The sequence below is a fragment of the Arachis ipaensis genome, chromosome B5 (genome assembly GCF_059453495.1).
Source record: "Arachis ipaensis isolate K30076 ecotype BB chromosome B5, ASM5945349v1, whole genome shotgun sequence".
Taxonomy (NCBI): domain Eukaryota; kingdom Viridiplantae; phylum Streptophyta; class Magnoliopsida; order Fabales; family Fabaceae; genus Arachis; species Arachis ipaensis.
The window spans coordinates 151,586,019-151,613,083 of NC_142440.1; the positions used below are offsets into that span (position 1 = coordinate 151,586,019).

The 27,065-nt window shown below is 27.6% G+C and overlaps 1 protein-coding gene and 1 pseudogene across 1 annotated transcript; both read right to left on the minus strand.

Moving 5' to 3' along the window:
• Positions 1 to 7,302: 7,302 nt before the first annotated feature.
• Positions 7,303 to 21,966, minus strand: LOC107642153 (lupeol synthase-like). The gene is made up of 18 exons (XM_088487907.1): positions 21,726 to 21,966; positions 21,116 to 21,301; positions 20,844 to 20,933; positions 20,016 to 20,213; positions 19,800 to 19,884; positions 19,540 to 19,706; positions 18,349 to 18,537; positions 15,690 to 15,803; positions 14,252 to 14,371; positions 14,054 to 14,176; positions 12,925 to 13,023; positions 12,199 to 12,255; positions 12,059 to 12,105; positions 9,123 to 9,266; positions 8,848 to 9,025; positions 8,641 to 8,721; positions 8,221 to 8,304; positions 7,303 to 7,600 (listed from the first exon to the last, which is right to left on the minus strand). Exons 1-18 carry the CDS (start codon positions 21,918 to 21,920, stop codon positions 7,490 to 7,492), a joined length of 2,268 nt encoding a protein of 755 aa, XP_088344033.1. The 5' UTR covers positions 21,921 to 21,966; the 3' UTR covers positions 7,303 to 7,489.
• An 897-nt stretch (positions 21,967 to 22,863) lies between these two features.
• Positions 22,864 to 26,962, minus strand: LOC107641337 (uncharacterized; annotated as a pseudogene).
• Positions 26,963 to 27,065: the final 103 nt, after the last annotated feature.

Here is a 27,065-nt window from a genome sequence, read left to right on the forward strand (position 1 = left end):
GCTTTGTTCTTGAGTGCAAAACAAAATTTTTTAAAATATTTATAGCACTTATATTGTCACAAAATAATGGAATATTAGATACTTTCAGTTTATAGTAAGCTAACTGAGTTTTCAACCATAGTAATTGAGAGCAACAAGAAGAGGCTGTAGTATACTCAGCTTTGGCAGTGGATAATGCCACTATTGCTTGCTTCTTGCTTGATCATACATTGAGTGATTTGCTAAGAAAGCAACATATACCATTGGTGCTTCTTCTATCAATTCTATCCCCAGCAAAATCTGCATCACAATAACCCACTAATTGAAAAGAATTGATTTTGGGATACCATAAACCATAATTAGTGGTACCAAGCACATATCAAATAATCCTCTTGACAGCTGAGAGATGAGATTCCTTGCGTTTGAATTGGAATCTTGAGCACACACCAATACTTTGTATGATATCAGGCCTTGAGGAGGTTAGATACATCAAAGAACCAATCATCCCTCTGTAACGTGTCTCATCAACATCTCTAGCATGTTCATCTTTGTCAAGCTTGATATTTGAATGCATGGGATTTTCATTGGCTTGGCACATTCCAGCCCAAATTTCTTGACAAATTCCTTGGCATATTTTTCTTGATAAACAAAAATGCCTTCTGTAGTTTACTTGATTTGCAAGCCTAGGAAGAAAGTTAATTCTTCTATCATGATCATATCAAATTCACTTGTCATTAGCTTAGCAAAATTTTATGCCAATTTGAAATAGCTTGAAGTCGCAATGAGCCGCATAGGCTAAGAGCAATCTAATGGCTTCCATTCGAGCTATATGTGCAAATGATTCATCGAAATCAATCCCTTCCTCTTGATCATAGCCTTGAGCAACCAATCTTGCTTTGTTTTGGACAATGGTTCCATCTTCACCCAATTTATTTCTGAATGTCCATTTTAATTCCTCTTGATAAACGATGGCCTCTGCATCAGGATTTTCTGCTGCGACAGGAGATAATTCCAAATTGTCTCCTGCAGAATCAGTGTTTTCATTGCTTGCAGATGGAGTTTCTTGAGGGCTTGAATTTTGTTAAACTTTCTCAATATTTTTGGTCAATTCAACTTCAAAACCTGGACTATCATCAATACAAATACTAGGAACAATGTTAGATTCACAGAATATGACATGCATGGTCTCCTCAACTGTCTTAGATTTCTTGTTATAGACTCTATAAGCTTTGCTATTTGTGGAATAACTAAGAAAAATACCTTTATGTGTTTTAGGATCAAATTTTCTCAAATTTTCTTTGATATTCAGTATAAAACGCTTGCAACCAAACACATGAAAGTAATTGAGATTAGAAGGATGTCCTTTCCAAAGTTCATAGGGAGTTTTCTTTAAAAAATTTCTTATGAGTGTACGATTTAAAACATAACAGGCTGTATTTACAGCCTCAGCCCATAAGAATTTGGAAACCTCATATTCACATAACATAGCTCTAACCATTTCTTGTAAATTTCTATTTCTTCTTTCCACAACACCATTTTGTTGTGGTGTTCTAGAACAAGAGAAGTTGTGTGATATGCCTAATTCATCACAAAAAAATTCAAAGTATTGATTTTTAAATTCTTTGGCATGATTACTTCTAATTGAAATAATTTTTAAACTCTTTTCATTTTGAATCTTCTTGCTAAATTTTTCGAAAATAGAAAATATTTCATATTTATGAGCTAGAAAGAACACCCAACCAAATCTAGTGTAGTCATCCACAATAACCATTCCATAACTTTTTTCTCCTAGACTTTGAGTCTTAGTTGGTCCGAACAGATTAAGATGCAACAACTCCAATGGTTTCTTAGTTGAGACATCTTCCTTGGGTTTAAAAGAGATTTTGGTTTGTTTATCCATTTGACAAGTATCACAAGTGATGTTTTTTATTAAATTTAATATTAGGAAGACCTCTTACTAAGTATTTTTAACAAGCTTAGAGATTTGGAACATGCTAGCATGTCCTAGTCTCTTATACCACATCCATTTTTCAAATTCTATTAAAAAGAAACAAGTAACATTTTGAACTTTAAGATCATCTAGTGTGAGACCATAAACATTGTCACTTCTTTTTGCAATAAATAAAACAACCCATGTTTTCTCATTAATAACCCTACAATCTAATTTCCTAAAGGTTATAGCATATCCAAGGTCACACAATTGACTTATGCTCAATAGATTATGTTTTAACCCATCTACCAAGAAGACACTATCAATGCAAGTAGAAAAATCTTTGCCAACCTTACTAATAGCAATTATTTTACCTTTACCATTATCTCCGAAAGTGACAAATCATCCATCATACTTGTTGAGTTTGATGAAGAAAGTATCATTTCCGATCATATGCATTGAACATCCACTATCAAGATACCACATGTCCAATTTCTTCTTGGATGTAAGCCAAACCTGCATGTTCTTCAACTGACCTTAGGTATCCAAATTCATTTGGAACCTCTCATGTGAAATCTTCTTGGTTGTCTAAGAGTTTTATAATCATGAACAGCTTTATATAGTTTACTATCATTACCAAAAAATCTTAGAAAGATGAAGCATTGTAGAGGATTATGACCTTTTCTATTGCACTTATAGCAATGGCTCTTGTTCATTGATTTTTTTGGCTTACTAAAAATTTTTGGTTTGACACTCTTGAAAGAGGAAACTTCAAATTTTTTAACAATTTATTTGAAAACAGCCTTGTTTTCCTCTTTAAATTCAAGTCCAGGTTTTTTACAACCAAATCTTTCACCAACAAGTAATTTGTCAAGATTTTGTGAACCTTGAACAAATTTTGTTAAGTCTTTTCATTAAGGCTTTTAATTTTTTTTATTCAACCTTTCATTTTCAGCAATTAAATCAATGGAAACAGTGATTGTATGCTTGAGTTTTAATTTGTTTAATCCAGCTCTTAAAGCATCATTTTCTTCTTTTAAAGAAATTTCATCATAAGCTTCAGTTGCCTTTACTTTTTTCAGTAAAAAATTATTTTCAGCTCTCAATGCTTCATTATCTTTCTTGCATTTAATATATTTATCTACGAGTTTCTTAGAGTTCACAGTAAAGTCTTTGATAATGTAGCGCAATTCATCAAAAAATAGGTCAGAGAGATCTACCTCATCTTTATCATCGTGATCAGCCATCAAGCATAGTTGAGCCTCTTGATCTGAGCCTTCAAAACTGGTGTCATTTTCCAAATCTTCCCATGTTGCCATTATCACTTTCTTTTTCTCCTTTTTTGATTTTTCGCCTTTCCTTAATTAAGGACAATCTGACTTGAAGTGACCCGGTTCCTTGTAGTGGTGACATGTGAACTTGGCTTGATCCTTCTTGAAGTCTTTGGATGAAGAACTTCCTTTGCCTTTATTTTTGAATCTCAGTAATCTCCTCATTTTTCTTACAGAGAGCACTATTTCTTCATCTGAGAAACTATCATCAGATTCCTCTTCTTTGGATGTCATTCTTGATTTCAGTGCTACATTTTTTTTCTTGTCATCTTTGTCTTGAGACATGTGAGTAGTTTTATCATAGGTAATTTTTATCAAATCATTTTTTTCAGAGATGGCTGTGTTTTTTACTTCTCACTTCTTAGTAAGACTCCTTAAGATCTTCCTTACCAAAGTTTCTTCGGAATAGCTCTTCCCTATGGCATCCAGATTGTTGATAATTATTGAGAACCTTTCGAACATTTGATTGATGCTCTCATACTCCTTCATATTGAACATTTCATACTCCTTCATCAGCATGTCAATTCTAGTATCCTTCACTTGTTTAGTATCTTTATGGGTGAGTCTGAGCTTGTCCCAGATTTCTTTAACCGTCTTGCATCTTGAAACTTTTTTGTATTCTTCAAAACTGATTACGCAGTGCATTAGGTTGATTGCCTTTGCATTGAGTTCAACCTTCTTCTTTTTTCCTCTGTCCACTCATTGTCTTCTTTTGCCACAACTTCTCCATCAGCAATTTGCTTGGTTGGAACATCTGGTCCGTTGAGAATAATCTTTCAAATATTGTAGTCGATTGATTGCACGGAGATTCTCATTCTCTCTTTCTAGTAAGAGTAGTTGTTTCCATTGTAGTAAGGAGGTCTATTATTTGACTGCCCTTCAATGAGTGTGTATGCCATGATGTTAGGACCCATATTGTTGGCAATGGATCTTTGCTCCAAGTTGTGAAGCTTGACTTCTTGATACCTTGCTCTGATACCAATTGATGGAACTTCCTGAACTTGAGAAGGGGGCTTGAATCAAGTTAACTCAGAACTGAAGTTCTAATGCTCTATTTTCGCAGAAGCTAAATATGCAGAAGATTTTTTCGTTTTGTCTCATACTCAGAAATAAAATAGAGAAGGGAAGAAGAGATAGAGCTCAGCATGTATCCTAGTTCGGTTTCTATGTGCCATGAAACCTACATCCAGTCTCCACCACAACTATGGTGGAATTTTTACTATAATTAAACAGATTACAAACACCAATACTAATGAATTACAACCTAATTCATCTAGTATCTTCCACTAAGCTTTCTACCCCAAAGCCTAGCAACCCAAGTGCTGTTCCAACTTGGAAGGAGAACCTAGCCAGGTTCAGAAACACCAAGTGCTATCCCAACTTGGTAAGGAGAACCCGCAGATTCAATCTACCACTAAGTGCTATCCCAACTTGGCAAGAAAAACCTAAACAGATTCAAACTCATCAAGTGTTATCCCAACTTGGCAAGGGAAACTAATCCTAGTTCAACATCTCAATTACACAGATTTTTCAGTGGCTCTTTCATGCATCTTTCTAGCTTTTTCTCTTGTGAATTTTTCACTCACATAATCAGCCTTTTCTCAATACAAAAGATGACACAAGACGGCCATAACAAAGCAAATAAAAAATGAAGCACTAGTAGAAGAAAAAGAATTTAACTCGATTGAGAGGATATGTTGCTTTGAATTTTCTCTCTTTTTCTTGCTTTCAAATGTTGAAGTGAAGTTTCTTATAGAATCAGCTTACTCTTCCAATTTGCTCTCCATTCCTCTTTCAATCCCTCGTACCATCAACCCGTTGGAGCTGTCACCTATGGCATGCAGTTCTTTTTCCATCCTGCTTCACTAACGTTGCTTGTTGGAGGGTCTGATCCATCAGCCTCTGTTGTCCTTGGAGCTGCTGTCTTTCTTGGCTTGCAAAACACTTCCATTTTTGAGTCATTCTAACTGTTGTCCATAGCTCTGTGTTTTTGTTTTGCTCTTCTAAACTTTACTTGTGATCTTCTGCATTTTGATTTGCTAATGTTCTTGGAGTCTGTTGATGTCCTAATATCATGAGAGTATCCCAGCTGTCTTTGTTGTGTTGTTAATGTCTTTTTGTTCCAACTGTCCTTCACTTTCCATAATGAAGACAAATGCCCATGTATCACTTTACAAATGCATAGCCTTCTTTCTTTATATTTTTGCTAAACGGTGCTTGTTAAAGGTATTGGACTTATGCATTGAATTGAAGCATTAAAGGAATACTCAAGCAACATTGTTGGGCTGAAAAATAAATAATGGACCTGCATCGCTAAAACACACTTTAAACCATAGTTGGACTTTAACTCAATAAATATTTGTCATCATATATATATAAGCCCAAAATCAAACTTAGCTCAACAAAATGTTTAACTTTGCACGTCAAATCTACACATATTCTCCCTCCTCTGTCCTCCATGTTTATTTTCTCTCAGACAACCGTAGATATCTACTTTCTACAACATTCATATTTTGCAACCTTTTATTAGTCTCTTATACCTCTGCGACTACTCTGTTCTCTATTGATAGCACTTCATTCAAATCCCCACACTTCATCCCATATTATTTTCCATCCACCTACGAGTTCGTTATACACAATCACCGCTGCTACTTCGAATCTTTTCTTTATTGTCCCTCATCTTCTGATGCAAATCCACCTTCTACTCTTTTCTCTACTTATTTCTTTAAATTCTGTTAAAACCGTGTGAATATGGCTTTTTTTTGCAATAAAAGTCAACATTGTTGGCTAAGAAAATAAAAGAAAGAAAGGTGCAAAATAACCACCGAATCGGAGAATAAAAATTGGCACTACAGTTATATTGTAGCACATGCCCAATTTTTTTTCTATAAGTAGAACCCTTCTTACAACATTGTTACTCGTCCAAAACAGAAGCAATTCATAGTTTCTGTAAAATAAATTCTCTTATAGTGAATGTAATACTATAGAAGATAGTGTATGATATAAAATTAGAGTGTTGTGAGGAATAAACATTTGATTTTAGATAATTTTTTTAGTATTTGTTAGTTACTATAAATTATAGTAAAATAGTGTCTTACTATGATCACACTATTATTACAAGTACGATTGAATATAGTAGATTTTTTTAGAATTCGGCCGGTAATTTTTTTTCAATAATTTTAAAATTTTCCATGTTAAATTAAGAATGTTATTTTATTGTTCATGGTACACCTACAGTTTTATTTACTGTATTTAGGGTGATTTTCTACATCAATTTTACGTTAAAAAGTACCTAATTCTGATTATCTCCAACAGATTCCCCAATTCCATATACAAAATCTACCACATTCCTCCGCTATTATGGTCATTAGTCTGTTTGACTGTTATGACACTAAAAAGGACACATAAATTACTTCTCTCACATATTGTAATGTATTGTAACAGCATGGGCTACAATATAATTTTATAATTGTTTCTAATACATAACTACAATATTATGTTCTTTATAATTTTTTTAATATTAGATATGTTCCAATTATCTAAATGAGCTATTAACAATTTAATATTAGGTCCACCAACATATATATGATTAATGATTACTTCGGATTTTTTTTAAGGTATTCCTAATCCAGCAAATTAAAAATTAATTTGTTGGATATTTAATTAAGCGGATTAATGAGATACCATTAGACCAATCCAACTTAATTTATCTCAGATATTATATTGATACAAATTTAACCTGTATCCACTAATTTGCGTAAAAGCCAAGATTTTGTGTTTTTAACCTAGAGAGGCCCATGATGATTCTGTGTCCAAAACCCCATGATTTATTTCATCCCAGCCCACACAAATTATTGGATATTGTATTTTGTTAACTTGCATCATTTTCCACGTCCAAAAAAAAAAAACTTGAATCATTTTCTCGAATTTAGCTTCATATTTGTCATTGTTAGTTCATTTGTCACCCATACGTATTGCCAGTAATTTTCTTTTACGCCATATTATATTGAAGTAAGAAAACTAATTCTGACAAAAAATGTAGGATAACTAATTAAAGCACGACCAAGAATCATGATATTCCAATGTAGATAATAATAAATACATACAAAATACGAAACACATTTTACATGTAGTAGACAAGCAAACATATTATAATTCATGATAATCATAAAGGTAACTTCGAAACAATGTAGGAGTTATTTCGAGAATTTGATCATTTTTGTGATCAAATTATTATAAATATAGTAGTTCATGCATGCAAAACTCTGCTGTGATATTCTCCCAAAGCCCATATAGGAAATATCATTCGATACGAAGCATAGGTCAATAAACCGTTCCTAAAATATGCTCCTGTGACATCCTGTATTTAAAAATTATTGAAATTATGTTGATGATTGAACGTCATACAAGATATATTTTTTTTTCTTTGCTAAGTGCTACAAAAATAAATATAAGAAAGAAATAATGAAGGTTAAATTATCTAATCAGTTCTAATAGTTTTATTAAATTTATAATTAAATTTTTATATTTTTTTAATTGTCTCTCTAAATTATTTTCAATTTTTCAATTATATTTTTATTGTGATAAAAACGTTTAGATTAATCAAATATTCTGTTTTGAAATTAAAGATACCATCACTAATTGCTAAATTTTTAAACATGACTTCTTCTTTTTTTCATACTTTGACAGAAAAATCCTTCACTTTCTCCCTTTTTTTAAGTGTGAGAAAGAAGGAAGAAAAAGACTATTTTACCATTTCGGAAAAAAAAATCATGTTTAAGATTTTAAGAAATTAATAATGGTATTTTTAATTTGGAAACAAAATATTCTATTAATCTAAATATTTTTGTCACAATAAAAATTTAATCATAAAATTAAAATGGTTTAGAGATTCAATGTAAATAAAAAAATAAAAATTTAATTACAAATTTAATAAAATTATAAAAATTAATATAATTAAACCAATAATTAATTAGTTACCGGTTGAGGGAAGTCTCCATCTTCCATTTGTAAATTGATTAGTAGCTTCATTCCACGGTGTATGGGTGTTGGATCAATCTCAGCCTTTTTGACACACAATAAAATTTTATATCATAAGCACAAGTGCACAACATGTACACGTACAATTCTTTGCATCTGTATATTAATAAACAGCCTCCGCGCATGAGTATATTACTATGAGTATATTAATCACATTCATTTTTTTATATGATCATTTGCATAATTAATTTAAAAGATAATTATTTTTTATAATATAATATTATATAATTAAATAACTATATAAAATATTTTATACGATTAGTATATTAAAATTAAATTCTAAAACAAATAAAAATATATCTATCACAATATCTTATTTGATCATGTTTTCGTTCCAAAAAGATCTAAGATTTTACTTACTTGTCCTGCCCCAATAAGAGATAATAAAACCCACGATGTTTGAACTATATTTTCCCGGTTACCTTCTAAATTTGTATACACCTGTTTAACAAAGAAATTAAACATGTTATATATATGAGCACAATTTTAACCATTAGGAATATTTTGTTTGTTTATGTCCTCTGTATAGTATACATTATTCAGAAGCAAAATGAAAGTAACAGAGACCTTGTTTCGGCATGACAAGTAACTTTCACCCCAACCGCCATTAGGAAGTTGTTTAGACAACAAAAATTGACAAGCTTTGCGCAATGAAGGACAGTTATGGTAGTTCTTTCCAACGGCTTTTAGTGCCTCTACAGCAAACCATGTGCCATATGTATAACAAACCCCCCAACAACCATACCTGAATATGTATCATTGTGCTTACCATCTTTAATTACTTTGAATTCTTATAATTATATTTTTTTATATAAAAAAGGGAAAAAATTGAACAAGATTACCAAGAGCCATCAGGATTCTGTGTGGTTTCAATGAAATGGATTGACTTGGAAATTGATTGATCTATTTCCTTCCTTCTGTGGTTTGGGTAAAGCTCTCTGAATATAACCAAGCCCAGCATTGCTGATGAAGTGCACTCCACGTACCTGTGAACTCAAATTAGTTGCATTAGTTATAGACCAATAAAGTATAATATATGTTGGCAAATAATTGTTTGAAACAGTAGTATTAAGGGCCAGCATATTTTGTGATTTGTAATCATCAACTAATTATTATTAGTATTTTTAATGGTGTGAGATTATATCTAGTAGTGTAAAATTACACACTCTTTTCTTAATAGTTAAATGCTATCTAGATTTTAATGAAAGGGTTGACCCACTAGACTTTCTATTTTCGAAATTCAGAATATATATAATTAAGAAAACGTTTAATAATAAAAAAAATTAACAAAAAAATAGTTCAATTAATAAATATTAAATAAATTAAGTTTGAGCTAATTTTTTATTGTCTTCCTAACTTACTAATGTAATTAATAATAATGCTAAAGAGATAATATTTAAAATTACTTATATAATATAATATCCATAATTTTATACATATAACATTCATAATTATATATTTAGTATATTTAAAATTGTACAATTATTTTAATAATAATTAATAAATATTAAATAAAATAAAATAAAATAAATTATTTAAATTTATTTTTTATTATTTCCTACACATTATTGATATAGTTAATTGTTGAGTTTAGATAATCAAATTATGATTAAGATGATAACTAAACATTAATGGGTTATTGTCAAAATTGTTTGTGTGATTTGTTTGGTTTAGTGTACAGAAAAATAAGTTAAATGAAAATGGACCAAGAAGCTTGAGATGCAACCCAAACCCCGTATAGCCCATGCATACATACAATATGTATCACACATTGATCATTCTATTACTCCAAATTTTGATCTAAAATGGAAAACGGCTGAACCAAGAAAAAGGAAATAAGCCACATGTTATGTGTAAAAAATAAAAGTTGGCCCAATTAAGCAAGCCTATTTTGGTCCATAATCAAATTCAGCTATTAGAGCAAATTGATCTAGAACTTAGTAGCTGAAATTTGAAAAAGAAAAGACAAGCTCAATCAACAAAGTAGCCCAAGAACCAAGTGTGATGAATTAAAGAAAGAAAACCCAAGAGACCAAGCTTCATATGTTACTCATTCATAGTAATTGAAACTTAAAATTCAATTCAATTTAATTCTTTGGAAAACTTCCACCAAAAGTTTTTCTCTTCTCTCTCCTCTCTCCTCTCTAATGCTTCGATTACCCCATGTCTTGGTAACTGAAAGTTAAAATTCAATTTGATTTAATCACATTAAAAGCTTCACACGTTACTTCACTTCTTGGGAACTGAGACCTGGAATTCAATTGAGTTTAATCTGCTTTGATGGCTTCCATTAAAAGTTTCTCTCTTCTCTCTCCTCTCTCTCTTTCGGTCACGTCTATCATCAGAAAAGAAGATAGCAGAAAAAAGAAGTCTCAAAGAAAAGGCTATGAAGAAAGGCTTAGAAAGATATTTTCTACAGAAGGAGAGATTTGAAGAAAGGTTTCAAGATTTTGTTGCCAAGAAAAGGAAAGAATCGGCTTCGGTCAAGAAGCAGATATACCTCGATAAAAAGTTTATTTTCGTTTTTGTTCCACCAAGAAGAAGATAGCCTCTGAGTCTCAAACTGAAAGAGACAAAAATGGAAAGTTTGAAGCTAGCTTGAGTCAAACGCTCATCAATGATCAGAATCAAGACTTGGAGCTAAAGCAAAGTTCAACAACTCAGATCTAAGATGCATGAAAAAAAAGGTTGAAAGAGAAGATTGAAGGTATGGTTGCATGTTTGATTCGGTCACTGCTTCTACCCTCTCTCTCCTCTGTCACGCCGCTGCTGCATGTGTATTGGAAGAAGAGAACCAACATGTGTTGAAGAATGTTTCAAGCTCTGGAAGTTTCACTCCTCTATAATAGGGGTGAACGGCCAAGGATTGAAATAAGGAGTGAGAACACACGTTTGGGTTCCTATAGCTCTTTGAGCTGTTTATTCTTTTCCTTCATGGCTTTCATTGAATATTTCTTTTTCTCCATTTAGTCTGTCTGTATTTCATCGGTAAAAGGCAACATGTGAAGTTTTATAAGAAAAAGTCAATGAGTGAAAAAAGGCAGAGAGTTAAAGAAAAATTCATAGTTATCTCAGAAATTCTTTGTATGTATTTCTGTTTTGTTGTCATGATCTTGAGTGGATTTCCTTACAAGTTGGGTTAGCACTTTGCCATTGAAAGTTAGGTTTGAGTCCTAGTCAAGTTCAGGTTAGGTCAGAATCTGGACTTGTTCTCTTACAAGTTGGGTGAGCACTTTGCTGTTGAAAACTAGGGTGAGTCCTACAGGTTGTGTTAGAATCTAGACTTGTCCCAGATAGGATTGGGTAGATCCTAGGGAGAATTAGTGAATGTAATTCTGTTGAAAGATAGTGAAATTCCGTCACTGTTGTGATGGAGACTGGATGTAGGCTGCATTATACTTAGCAGCTGAATCGAAATACATCTTGGTATGATTCTTTCTTCTCTGCTTCTTCTCTATTTCTGGTTCTCAAAAGACAAAATAAAAAATATCTTTCAACTTGTTATGAGACAAAACAAAAATGTCTCTTAACTTGTTACGAGACAAAAAATAAAAATATTTCATAAAGTTTATTGAAAAAATAAAAATAGTATTCTATAAAAAGAGAAGTTAAGATTTAACTCATTTCTCTTAGCCACTGATTACTATCGTTAATAAAGAACCAAAAAAAGTTGGTTAGTATATTTAAAATTTTATTAGTCTGTAAGAATTTCAAATACACTAACTAATTTCCTTTTCACTCATTATCTCTATTAATATATATCAAGGATAAATCTTACTCCATCTCAATGATAGCGCACTCAAAGAATTCAGTTGGATTGAATTTCTGCATTAAATAAATAAAAAATGTGTCATATCTTTTCAGTTAAACGAAGTCTTAAATTAATATTGTGTCCAATTTTTTTTCAAATTTTCTTACTTCTAACCACCGAAAGGCTATCTGAGGCTCCCAGACGGGATATCCACCATTACTACTCTGCAATTGAAATCCAATAAAATCACATTAAACTATTTGTTGCTTCCACCAAATTGTATGGGTGAACAAATTGATTTAACTATTTATAAATTATTCAGGAAATTAAACAATAAAGAGCTAATAAAAATTAAGCACATCTAAAAGTTGGATATATATATATATTTAAAATATTTTCATCTAAAGTTTATATTAGCTAATTATTTTTTTTCCCAAATTTATTCTAAGTAAACAATTTAAATCAAGTCCTCAATAACAATTGACATTAAAAAGAAATTAAAGCAGAATATTCTGAAAATACTCACTACTGTTTGATGCAAGTTTTTTTAATATTCTCATAATATATATTCAATTCCTTGTTTTGTTGGCAAGTTAATATATAGGATTCTGATGAAAAAATTTTATCAATTAAGAAACTTAACGATCAACTTTTAAATTATATAGACCATGATAAAACTATAAAAATTAATAAAATAATTAAACCAATAAGATCAGTATTTTTAACTGGTTAAATTTTTTTATCAACTATAAAAATTTAATAATAAACTTTAAAAATACATAAACCATTGCAGAATTAAAAAAATTTACAATTAAACGAATAAAAAAGAATGCATATATATAGTCAAATAATAAAGTAATAATAATGAAAAACGTCATGATAGAAAGACATACTTGTAGAGAGAGAATCACATTCACAGCATCATAATATCTTTGCCCTTCCATTTTTTCTCCAACTAGTTCAGTTGGCAATTTTGATAATAGAAGTGCAGCCTACATATAAATTTAATTTGTAGCAAATGTCATCCTTTGAATGCAATTAATAATATACCTACCATCTGTCAAGCACGCTTCACAAGATAAGATTTTACAGTCTATATTTTGATAATAATACAATAAGTTTGTGACTTATTAACATATTATATTATAAGATAAGATGATATAACCATTTTTTTAATTATCACGTAAATTTTTTTACAAAGATAAAAAGTTAATAAAAAATGAAATTATGATAAACAAACTAACTAGATTACTATTTATTTGTAGATATAATACATTATTTAAATATTTATATTTATCTTTTTAAAAAATATTAGGTGAACAAATATTTTTTAATTAAGTAATATTACACATTCAAATTTTTTATAAATTAAGTATAACTAAATTAAATAGTAATATTTGGAATATAATATATACTACTCATAATTAATTTTTATTGATATTAGACTAATTTAATTAACAAAAACACTTAGATGTGTAATATTATTCTTTTTAACCAAATTTTAAACAGACAGTCTCCAAAAAAAATTATTGTTTTTTAAATTAAAAACACATAAATCTTTGAAAAGAATACAAAAAGTTTTTGGTTATAAAAACAAAATTTCTGTACAAGTATCAAAACATTATCAGAAACAGAAAGAATAACGGTTGAGAGGGAAGAAGAGAGAAAACAAAAGTTGAGTGAAAAAAAAAACCGAAAAAAATTTGTCGTCACACATTTATTAGTGAGGCGATGCTAGAAAGATTTAAAAAATAATTAAAATTTATCTTATTTAATATTTATTAATTATTGTAATAATTAGTAAAAATATTTGATAATCAAACAAAAATAATAAAAAATAATTAAAATTTATCTTATTTAATTTTTATTAATTACTACAATAATAATTAAAGTTAAATAAAATAAATTTTAATTATTTTTTTGTTTTTTTAATATTATTGTAATTAATAAATATTAAATAAAATAAATTTTGACTATTTTTTAATAATTTTCTCCTAAACATTTTTGTATTAGCGAACTAACCTTTAGTCCTTCTCCAGTGCAATCGGAGACTGGCATACCTTGATCACGAACTGAGAGTGGCCACCCTCCTTTTGATATATGTCTAAGCATTGCCTTGAAGTCACCTTTTGGATTCTCACGAATCTTTGATTAACATGAATAATATATGTTATTGCTTCTGTATTAGTAAGGCATAAATGATTATTTGTTATTAATTACCTGCGAAGCTTTGATGAAGTCATGTGCTTTCTTAAGTACATATCCATATTCCTCGTTCATATTACATGCAATTATTGCTTGTACCGCAAATGCAGTATCCCACATTTGACTTCCCAGAGCCTGTATTAAATTTAAATCAATCTATCATAAAAGAAATGTATGTGTTGAGGATTTTATTAAATTTATCATAAAAGAAATGAATCTATCATTAAATTTATTGCTTGTACCGCAAATGCAGTATCCCACATTTGACTAGCTAGTATTACTCAATTTTACAGGATAAAATATATTTTTTAATTTTAAAATTTGACAAAAATTTTAAAAATATTCATAAATTTTATTTTGTTTTAAAATTTTTCGATTTGTATCAAATATATTTTCGACGGCTAAATTTTTAAAAAATTTAAGACTAATCTAACAATAATGCATAAAAATTATGCTTGATTTGCTTGTGTTAAAGATTGTTCTTATGAAATTGTTGTTGAATTGGTTTTAAATTTTTTAAAAGATTAGCCATCAGAAGTATATATTTGATGCAAATCGAAAATTTTTGGACAAAATTAAAACAAAATAAAACTTAAATATATTTTTAAAACTTTTACCAAATTTTAAGGATAAAAAATATACTATTAACATTTTATAAATTATGATTTTCATGAACCCAGTTATATAATTTCAGACACTTTAATTTATTACGTTGATCAATTTGATAAGATTTGATAAAATTTGGATACAATTCGATACTTAATTTCATTGTATACACTTATTTTATTTTGATCTACAGTATAATCTTAAAATATAAAAGTATCAACTATTAAATATATCTATTAGTATTTAAATTTTTTAAATTTTATTACCTTAATTATTAAAAATATAATATAATAATATAATCAATCATTGATGAATTGGTGAAATTTATAATTTACATAAAGATTATTCAATAGTAAGAAGTCATAAAGACTCGGGATTTGCTTGGATGGGATTTTAAGAAAAAATTTCTTTTTAGTTATATTTTTTAAAAAAATTTTATAAAAAATAAAAATAATTTTATGTTTAAATATTTTATGTAAATTTTTTTTATTTATTAATTATGTTTGGGTATAATAATATAAAAATAATTTTTTATTTATTTATTATGTAAACATTTTTTTAAAAAAAATTAAAAATATATAAATTATAATTTCTTAAAAAATATTTTTATTTTTTTAGTATTTTTATTTTTACTACTATAAATTTATCAAATACACTAAAATATAAAAAAAACAAATTAAATCTTTTTTTAATAAAAAAATCTATTTTTATTAACTTAATAACACTCAAACAAATATTTACACCTCATTATTCATTCGTTATCTAATAAAAGTATAAAACCTCTCTTTTCCAAAAACTAAATGTACTTTCTAGAGTTATTGAGACTTGAGAGAATGATAATGCTAACCACAAGTTTTAGGCCATCTTCAGCAACCCAGAAATAATCAGGGATTCGAGCTAAGTGAAGTTTGAATGTCTCTGAATTTGGCTCCTCAACCCAATGAGCAATTAAAGACAAAACCTTTCATTTTCATTCAATAACAACTAATTACGTTTACAGATATTTAAATTAAAATATATTATAAACAATCATACTATTTGCACATAAAAAATCATTCATTCAATAAGAATAAGTACTTAATTTCCATAAAATATTTTAATTATGCTGTCGGAAAAAAAATTAAATTATTAGATTATATAACATATTTAATTATTTTAGTAACTGATTATTTTGATCTAACAGAGTATTTTAGTATTGCAAATACCTTGCATTAGGAGAAGGTAAACGTTGAAATGGATAGAAAAATATAATATTAATAGTTATATATTTATATCTCTAACATCCTTTTTTAATAAGAGTTTCTTTTTTGTTTAATTTTTGTGCAGGCTTATTAAACTCTCTTAATTTTTTAGATAGAAAGTTCTAATATCATGCCATGAAATTATTTATTCAAAAAATTTAAACTGATAGAAGAAGATAATATTAATAATTATATCTCTAATATTATCTCTCAAATAAGAGTCTCCTTTAAATTTGTTTGATTTTTGTATAAATTTTTTTTTTATCTGTCTTATTTTTTATTTTTGGGGTTTACTAAGTATCAAATTCTTAACTTTTAGACACTAAATCCTAATACCATGTCATAAAATTATTCATCCTGATGTCCCAAAAATTTAGAGTTCAATTTTTGGTAAATTCTAAAATAAAAAAATAACATAAAGCAAATAAAAAAAAGAAGGCCTGTATAAAAAATCAAACAAATCCAAAAAAGATTCTTATTTTAAAAAAAAATATTAAAAATATAACTATTAATATTATTTTTTTCTATCAATTTAAACTTTTAAAATGGATAATTTTATAATACTCAACAACCACAATTCAAAGCTCAAATAATCCAGGTGTAGAAATGTAATCTGGTCTAATCCAAAGAATACAAAGGAGTTCTTTAAAATATGGACAAAGAAAATGATAGGTAGCCATAAACATATAAAATAATTATGTATATACTTTGTAATTATTTAAGAGAAATACTAAGACTATCAAAATTTTTTGTTTATAGTCACTATTTAGTCATTAATTTTAATTTTTTTAGTTTTATTTTATTAATTTAATAATTCAATAACATATTTTATCTAATATTTTTAAATATTAATAATTAATTAATAATTAAAAATAATAAATTTTAATTATTTTTTAATATTTTTTATCATTTAACAACTAATGGAGTTTGGCAAGAAGAACAAGAACAAATAACATCTTAGAAGAAAGCATATTTGTTTGAAATTTTACATTGTCTTCTTTTTTATAATTTATCTTATGTTAATTATTTTTTAGCAATGTTATATAACTAATAAATATTATTATTTTAGATTATTATTTAATTTTTATATCCATATTTATAAAAATTTATACGTAAGAAACACATAGTTTATATCAATATTTATTAAAATTTACACACATGAGTTAATACAGTTTGTATCTATATTTTCTAAATTTTACATATATAAATTAATATGTTAAAGATAATTTAATATTTGTGTTGATTAAATATAGACTAAAATTATTAAAAACTGCTAACTCTTAAAATTTTTTAATTCTTTTTAGAGATAACAAGTATCAAATTCTAAACTTTTTAATCATAAAATTTTAATACAATATCATAAAAAAAAATTTTAAAAATTTAAACTGATAAAAAAAATATAAATAATTATATTTTTAACCCTTCCACTAAAACATAAAAAGAGAAATAACAAACGAGTAGATAGGTGCCAAGTAAATATGGTGGCAACGGATAAGGTCACGAACTCAACATATGCAGCCAAGAAGTGACTACTTATATTACAAGGATATATAACATGTAATATATTAATTTGGTAATTAAAAATATATATAAAAATAAAAGTAGTAGTAGTAGGTACAAGAAGAATATATAATTTATAGTTTCATATATCAATGTAATCTTTCCACTAACTGAGTAAAATGTAACAAACTTCTTTTTCTAAAGAGTGTAAAATTTATTTTGAAGCTTTTTAAAAATTTTAAAAATATTTATAAATTTTATTTTAATTTTAATTGTGTCTCAACAATTTTTAAATTATATTAAATATACCTTTAACAACTAATTTTTTAATATATTTAAAATTAATTCAGCAATAATTTTACAAAAAAAACTTTTAACACAAACAAATCAAATATAATTATCATGTATTATTATTGAATTTGTCCTAAACTTTTTAAAAATTTAGCCATCAGAATATATTTAATGAAATAAAAAATTTCAAAAAAAAATAAATAAAACTTAAAAATATTTTTAAAATTTTTTAAAAAATTCAAAAATAAAAAATATACATCACCTTAAAAAACACCAAACATTGGTAAAAATATTAATAGATCAGATTCATTTAATGGATAATAATTATTATATCAGTAATATTAGAAAAACAAAAAAAAAAACAAAATTTATCTTATTTAATATTTAATAATTAATAAATATTAAATAAAATAAATTTTAACTATTTTTAATTAATTATTTTTTATTATCAAATATTTTCATTGTTATATATACCTTCTCCACAACTGCCATGCAAAGGTAGTTACTAATGTCATCCTCATATTTTATATGATTCATGGTGACTTTTAATGCCTTCTCTCTAAGCTTGGAAAACGGCCAAGTGTTTAGAAAGCGTTCTCCAACGTGATAAAGAAATCCCCATAACATATCTTGGATCAGAGGATGTGGATAGTAGAGGTCCTCCTGTAATTCGAGCATAAAATCATCAAAATCAATCAAAACATAAATTTTATATTTAATTTCACAAATTAAATAACTATTTAATTGATATAATATTTTAATTATTTTTTAAATTATATATTATATAAATATAATTGGTATTATATAGATTATATAATTATCTGTTATTTTTTATTTGAAAAAAATTTTAAATTTTAACTCTTATATTATCTTAAAAAAGTTATATTTTATATTAATTTTTTTAACATAAAAAATTCTGATCATAATTTTTTAAATATCAATGAGTCAAATGATGAATTTTAATAAATTTTTAGAAATTGTTTAATGTTTCATTTTACATTCTTAAGTTTATAAAAATATAAATTTTTTAGAATTTGAATTAAAACACAAAAGTTGAATTTCTATTTTTATTTATTTTAATTTTTTAAATATTTTATTTGAATCTAAATAAAAGATATTTTTTTATTAACATTTATATTTTAAAGTTTATATAATTAACGTAAAAAATGTCAATAATCTATATCAGTACTAAATCGAATAAACTATATTCGATTTATTATTGATATAGCACATATAATAAATCGAATCCAATTAATTTGATTTACATTAAAAACGCGTAAATCGAGTTAATTCGATTTACATATTGATATATATATATATGTAAACCATTTTATTTTAGGACATTTATATAATATTGATGCTATTTGATTTGTTTGTGTGATTTATCCCAAAAATTAAGTTATGAAAAAGTTTAAAGAGTGGTTTGTTAAAAATTTTACTTTAATTAGGTGATAATATTTTTGGAAAAGTTATTTAACAAAGTTAAATTTTTTAAAATAAACTTCTAAAAATATTAGTACTTATATTTGATAAATTAAACTAAAAATAATTTTTAATAAGATAGTAAATAAGATAGTAGACAATATATAGGGATATGAGCTTAAAACCCATGTTTTAACATCAGGGAATCGGAAAAAAATTAAATTAAAGTATGTATTAATTGACCTTAGCAACAATATTTCGAGCTTTATTCCAATTGATTTGATCATAAGGTTCGTTGTACATTTCTTCTCTTAAAGATCTGATCAAATCAGTGAGGGGAGCCACAAATTTCTTGCCATATACGTATGATATGGGCATGTAAACCAAGCGAGAATAGGACAGCATTTGACCTATCATACAATGAAGTACTTGACTTATTAGGACAAAAATTATATAGAAATTATATAGAAACCCAAAATGTATCTCATGGACTTATTATGAACCTGGATGAATAGGGCTACATTTGGGTACGAGCCATACTTCTGGTGGAAAAGGATTGGAACCTGACCACTCATAAACTCCAAGCACCTTTCATCAAATCAATTAAGTAAATTAACATGCATGTATATATGTGTGTGTTTTCATACGTGCCATTTGTCTAGTAAATATATATAACTTTCATATATTTAAAAACTATATTTATCAAGTAATGTATATACCGAAACCCAGAACTTTCCCCATGAAGGAATAGCCACTAAACCACCATGGTCAAGAATCCATTTTCTGGCTCTGGCCATTGGCATGTCTTCATCATCTTCAAGTTTTTCTCCAAGTATTCTCAATGCAACATAACTCAATGCTGATCCAAACATTGTGCTGTGACCCACAATATGGGTTCCCCACCCACCATCTTCATTCTGTCTCATGAGAAAACGCCAAGCAATAATTACTCAAAAGTCAAAGCATCCTAATAACTGCGACATATTTAAGATACAACTATACTAGTTACGGAAATATTTGGTAACCAAAGAAAATCAACCAAAAACAGCCATAATTTATTTTATTTAGTATTTATTAATTGTTGCGATAATTAATTAATACTAAATAAGATAAATTCTATCTTTTTTTTTGTCTACGTAACATATTAAAATCAGTCACTAAAATTATTCATTAATATAAAATATATGTAAAAATATAAAATAAGTTAAATGACACATATATTTTTACACAAATACATGATAACTGACTTTAATAGTTAATTTTGATATACAAATAATATTATTATTTTGTTAAAGAAAATTCTCTCTATTTTTTTTGCAAGTTTTATTCGAAATATAAATTGACTTTGAAGGATATTAGAACATGTAGGATGCTTGGTCACCAGTACTTTAGCGGAAAAAAATCAGCAGAAAACTAGTGTTAGTTCAACTACAAAATAAATATAAAAAAAATATTAGTCGATTACCTAATATTTCTCTATCAAATATTTGGTTTTCCAAATAAAAAATTAAGAATTAAATTGATTGAGCATTTTTTTACATATATACCTGATGATTATACAAATACCGTATCACTTCCTTCTTATGTTCTGCTCCTAAAACAACATCCAAAGATTCTGTTATGTATAGTGCCATTACCTGCACCACATACATAAATAATATAATACACTTAAGTAAAATAAAGTTGAATATGAGAAAATTTTGCGAAGCTAATTTTTATCCACAATCAACACACTAGTGACTAATAACTCTCTTATCGCATGATTAAAAAGAGTGTTTATCATATATATATATATAAATACGGATACAATTAGGCTTACCAAGGGTTGAATGAAAAACAAAGGGCCAGCTAACTCATTAGGCCAGTAACCTTGATGTGATTGAACGGAGGAAGAGAAAGTGAGAGCTCTTCTCATTGTTGTAATCAATGCTTCTTCTGTTATCTTCTCTTCTTCTCCCACTTTCACTGCCGCTGGAATTGCTCCACATATATTCTCCTTTCTTAGCTGCAATCGTACGAGTCAAGTTATTACTTATTAGTAAGGTTATCTTTTTTCGACAATTTAATTTAAATATTAGTTACATTGTAGTGGCAAGAGATATATAATCAATTTTGTAGTTTATTTTTTGTATTTGTGGAATATTATTTTTAAAGAATAAATCATGATTAGATGATTAATACATAGAAAAATATTATTTATATATCCTACAAACTTCTATGGGACGTAATTTAAAACTAAACTTTTAGAAAGTTTTTAGGTATATTGGTACAGCGATATTTTAATAAATTTTAATTATTAATCTAAATTATATATATTATATATTTTTTTATAATTAAAATAAACAATTAAAAATTATTAAAATACCAATATATATCGATGCACTTAAAAATTTTTTAAAACTTTTTATTCAAGAGAGAGAAAAATATACCTGCATCTTCATCAATAGATCAGAACTTTGTTTGGTGGAAAAACGATTATTTGTGAACTCTTGGCGAAATCTTTCAACTTGAGCACGTTCTTGTGGTGTTCCTGCATTTGGATCAAACTCCCAATATTGTCTTCCTATAAAGTTGTTCGTTGAGATTAAGTCCTTTCCTCCTTCCCCAATCTTCAACTTCCACATCCTTCACTACAATCAAGTTCTCTCCTTACTCTTGTAATTCATCAAAATCAATACTAAAATAAAATAAAATAAAATAAAATAAGGCAAGGTTTTAATTGATGTTGGCCCAAGTTTGAGAGTAGTAAATATACCCCAGAAATAGAAACTTTCCTTTGTTAGCTTATTATTACTTGATAAGGATGAGATTCTAGCAATTCAAACCTAAAGGGGACCTTATATATATATAAGGAGCGAGGAGTATGACTAATATCTCTCCTTCCGTTGCCTAATTTAATATAGAAAAAGTACAGATAACTAACAACATTTTTAAATAATATGTAAATAATATAAATTAATAGAGTTAAAAGAATAAATTAATTTTAAATTTAATTAATAATATTAAATTAAAATATAATATATTTTTATTTAATTAATAATTATTCATATTATTTAAGATGGTTATTGTTTACTTAATATTTTTCTTTAATATATGCTTCGATAGTAGCATTAAAAACAACTAATAATTAAATTCCATTAGTTGTGTTATTATTGTCGGTGGTCATTAAAAGGGTCAATAATTGTGTTAGTTGTTGATAGGAGTGACAAACGGAAACTTTGTCTGCTCAATCAAAAGTTTGTCTTTTGTGGATTGGTTTATTTTATCTTATCTAATGAGACGGTCTTAAAATTTTATTCTGTCTTGTCTAATAGGAGATTAATAGGTTAAATTTATCAATTTTTTTATTATTATTAAATATTAAATAATATATATAATTTTATAATTATTTTAATAAATTTATAATTTTTAAAAATATAAAAAAAATTATAAAATTTAAATTCACAAATATTAAAGTCTTTAAAATTATAAATATGTAATAAATATAATCATAAACCAAATTTTTGAAAAAAAAATAATAAAATTAATATTGTCTAAAATAAAATAAATATTGTCTAAAACATATAATTAAATATCTACAAGTTTAGAACATAATCAATCAAGCGTAAAACATAATCCAAAACACTAAATTAGAACATTTTCAAAAAAGAAAAAACTATTATTTGTACCCATAAATTTTGCGAACGCTGACAAAAGTACTCATCAAACAAGAAAACTAACGTTATACCCATGAAAGATGGATTTCGTGTGACAATAGTACCCAAACCGTGATTTTTCGTTGACTTTTTAATAAAATTCCCAAATTACCCCTTGTATCTTCTTTCCCAAATTTCAAATTTCGCAACCCATTACCATGTTCAACAACAGTCCCCTTTTGTCTCTCTTCACCATCATCATCGATCGTCATCAGAATCCAAAGTGAAATTCGTGGAATTCTCCAACTGCTGCATCTCAACAAAACCAATCGGCCTGTAACTGGCAGCAGCAGAAGAAGATTCTAGAGATCCTCCATTCCTCGCAGAGATTACCGAATAAGCACCAACAGAAAGAACAACCATGAGAGCAAGTTGGCAGTTGAACTGAAGCGTGGCAAGGACGCTGGCTCTGTGGTAGTCCATGTGGCCTTGCACCTCAGAGTATAGTTTCCCCTGCTCAGCTGGTGCAGGGAGCACCCTTGCGCCACCCAGCCGGAGAACAAAGCCAGGCCAATCTGAATGATCCACGTGCCCTGAAGGATGAAGCCCATTCCACGGCCCAATTTGGGGAAAGCGGAGCCCGGAGACTTCAATTCAAGAAAAGCGGAGAAAACACATATAGCAATGGGAACCAGCAAGAGACTGTAGTAACGGTTTTCGACCCCGCTTGGATCCTTCCTCTGAAGGTAGAGAACAAGAGGAATTCTTGGACGAAGACGAAGGCGGCAAGGAGTTCTAATAATGATGAGGGGAGAGGGGGGGGGAAGGTGAAGAGAGAGAGGAGGGAGTAAGAGAGGAAGAGAAGGGCGATTGGTAGGAGCTGGAGTTGGAGGACGAAGCCAACGGTGTCGTTTGAGTTGTGTGGGTCGAAGAGGGAGACGAGGGAGTTGATGATGAAGAAGGCAGAGAAGATGGAGACGGAGATGGAGAAGAGAGAGGATTGAGATCGAGAATGGGAATCTTGTTTGCGGTTGGAGAAGGTGGCTTGGAGGGCTTCGTGGGAACTCACCGGAGGTGCAGAGGAAGACGAAGGATGAGGGTTGTGAAATTTGGAATTTGGGGATGAAGATAGAAGGGTTAATTTGGAAATTTTATTAAAAAATCAACGAAAAATCAAGGTTTGGATATTATTGTCATACGGAACCCATCTTTTATGGGTACAACATTAGTTTTCTTGTTTGATGGGTACTTTTGTCCGCGTTCGCAGAATTTATGGGTACAAATGGTAGTTTTTCCTTCAAAAAATGTTCCTAACAAAAAAAATTGTTGGACCCGCTGGGAAAGCCCGTCCCGCCCTGCCAAAACTTAGCGGTACGAATTAGGTGGACTTTTAAAGTGTGATGGTCTCATTTTTTCAGCTTGACCTACATTTTTTAACAGGTTATGCGGGCCGACTCGATAAATTTAGGCCTATTTGTCACGGTGGCTGTTAATGACTTTACCATTAGCAAACATGTTTAAAAATTAAAGAAAATTATAAAAAATAACTTAAATTTGTCTTATTTAATAATTATTAATTATTATTAAAATTAATAAATAATAAATAAAATAATTTTATTTTTTATTTTTTTAATATTATTATACTGTTAAATGGTTATATTATATTATTTATTTATACTTTTTTTTTTATAGAATTTTATTAGTAAGTGTTTTAGAAGTAGTATTATATAAGAACATTACAAAATAGTTTAAAACGTGACAAAAATGCTTCAAAAATTAAATATATAGTCTCCAAAGATATTTTAAAGGTTAAATTTTGATACAATTTTTTACAAGTATATATAATTAAAAAAATTATACATTTTTCCCTTAAAATTCAATGAATTTAAGCAAAGTAGATTTTTTTTTTGTGAATGGTCAATAATATTTTAAAAAAAAAAATTTAGAAAACAAAGTCTGGTTTGATTTTTTGTATATACATACTTTTTAAATAGTTTATCTAAATAATTTTATAAAATTTTGAATTAAATATACAAGCGATTTGTCGAATACAAAACTTATTTATCACTTATAAAATTAATATTCTTTTTTAGTATTTTTTCATTTAAAAAATTTTCAAAATAATTTTATTATATTTTAAAATATATAGAGGATTTTTTTGTCATTCACAAATTTAGAAAATAATTTATCAGCTATCGCAAAATATTTTTTTGTAATTTACTCTTATTCTTTTAGCTAATGTTATTAAAACACACATTATAAAAGTGTAAGTCTAACATCAGCAATATCTGATCTTCAGCAATATAATATAATATCCAAACATATTTCTAATCAAATCAACAAGGGAAACGGATGAGAAGTACCCTCGTATTCAATGCGAGTTCTCCCGGTCATGGATGGTGCTATAGTAGTTATCACTTTATTTTTTATTTCTTAAATAATAATGATAATATAAAAAATTAATAATAAGATAAAATATATTTGTTGTCTTTAAAATTTGTTAAAAATTTTAAAATATTTTTAAATTTTATTTTATTTTAATTTTATTTTAAAATTTTTCGATTTGTATTAAATATATCCTGATGATTAATTTTTTCGAAAAACTTAGCACCAATTTAGTAACAATTTTACATAAACAATTATTAATACAATCAAATTACAGATAATTGTCATGTATTATTAAAGTATTAGTCTTAAATTTTTTGAAATTTTAGCTAACAGAGGTATATTTGATTTAAATAAAAAAATTTTACGACAAAATTAAACAAAATAAAATTTAGGAATATTTTTAAAATTTTTTACCAACTTTAAGAATAAAAAATATACTTTATCCTTAATAATAATACAATAAATTTTAAAAAATGGTATCCTATAGATTCAAACGTGGACAAAAGTATCTGATATAAGTTGTCATAAAATCACTCATCTCAATAGTCTCTTTTAGATTTGTTTGATTTTTTGCATAATTTTTTTTTATTTTTTATTTGCTTGATGCTATTTTTCTTTTATTTTTAGAGTTTACAAAGAATCGAATTCTAGACCTTTTAAATATAAAGTTTTAATATCATATTATGAAATCACATATTTAAAAAATTTTATGTCATAAAATTATTTATTTTAAAAATTTAAATTAATAAAAAATATTAATAATTATATCTCTAATACTAACTATGATGAATTTTATTTCTGCCGGAGGATTTTAGATAGTCATTTCAAAAGTGTGTGAAAAAAATTATGTCAAAATTAATATTTGTACTACTTTTAGTTATTTAAAACAATAAAAGTTGGTCATTCACATAGTAATAAAATTCACAAAAAAAAAAAAACTCAACATAAAATTATTAAATTTTAAAAATAAAAAAAAAACTTAATATAAAATTATCAAATTAGTAGTGTTTTTTATATATTTTTTTCACCTACATCTTTTGATTTATTATCAGTACAATCTTTTGAGTACATTTTTCCCAATAATTTACTGAGTAATAATACATGCATGACTTGTCAAAATAATAAATAGTTTATTCTCTTAATAAAGATTTTCAAACTCAAGTTCTGTGAAAAATATATAGGAATTTAATTTGGATTTAGTTACTACTATATATAATATGCTTACTCTCTCTTAATTAATGCTCTCTCTATTCACTACAAGAGAGGCGGGAAATGGCGGCGGTTTTTTCATGAATTGGCGGTGGTTTTAAACCGCCGCAAAACCATTTTCCGGCGTTTTACTGGTCTGCCATGGATATGGGTGCCGCGGTTGGATTTGGCGGCGGTTTCCAGCAACCGCTGGCATAACCGCCACTAAATCAAAATTTCGCGGCATAATAACAGAAAACCGCCGCCGAATTGTGCTGACACAATTTCCCTCGTATTTACCGGCGGTTTCTTAACTGCCGCAATGTTTTTCGAAATGTTTGACTGGCCACACGTTTAGTGGCGGTTTTAAAACGGCCGCTAAATGCTAATGTAGTTTCTGTCGGAGATGCTGGCGGTTGCAAACCGCCGCCAGATATAAAAGTTTCCACACTCATTGAACCAAAATAGAGGCGGTTTAAAACCGCCGCTATGTAAACAGAAATTTAAAAAAAAATAAAATTTTGGCTCTTTCAAAAAATAACGCCAAATTGATTCAAA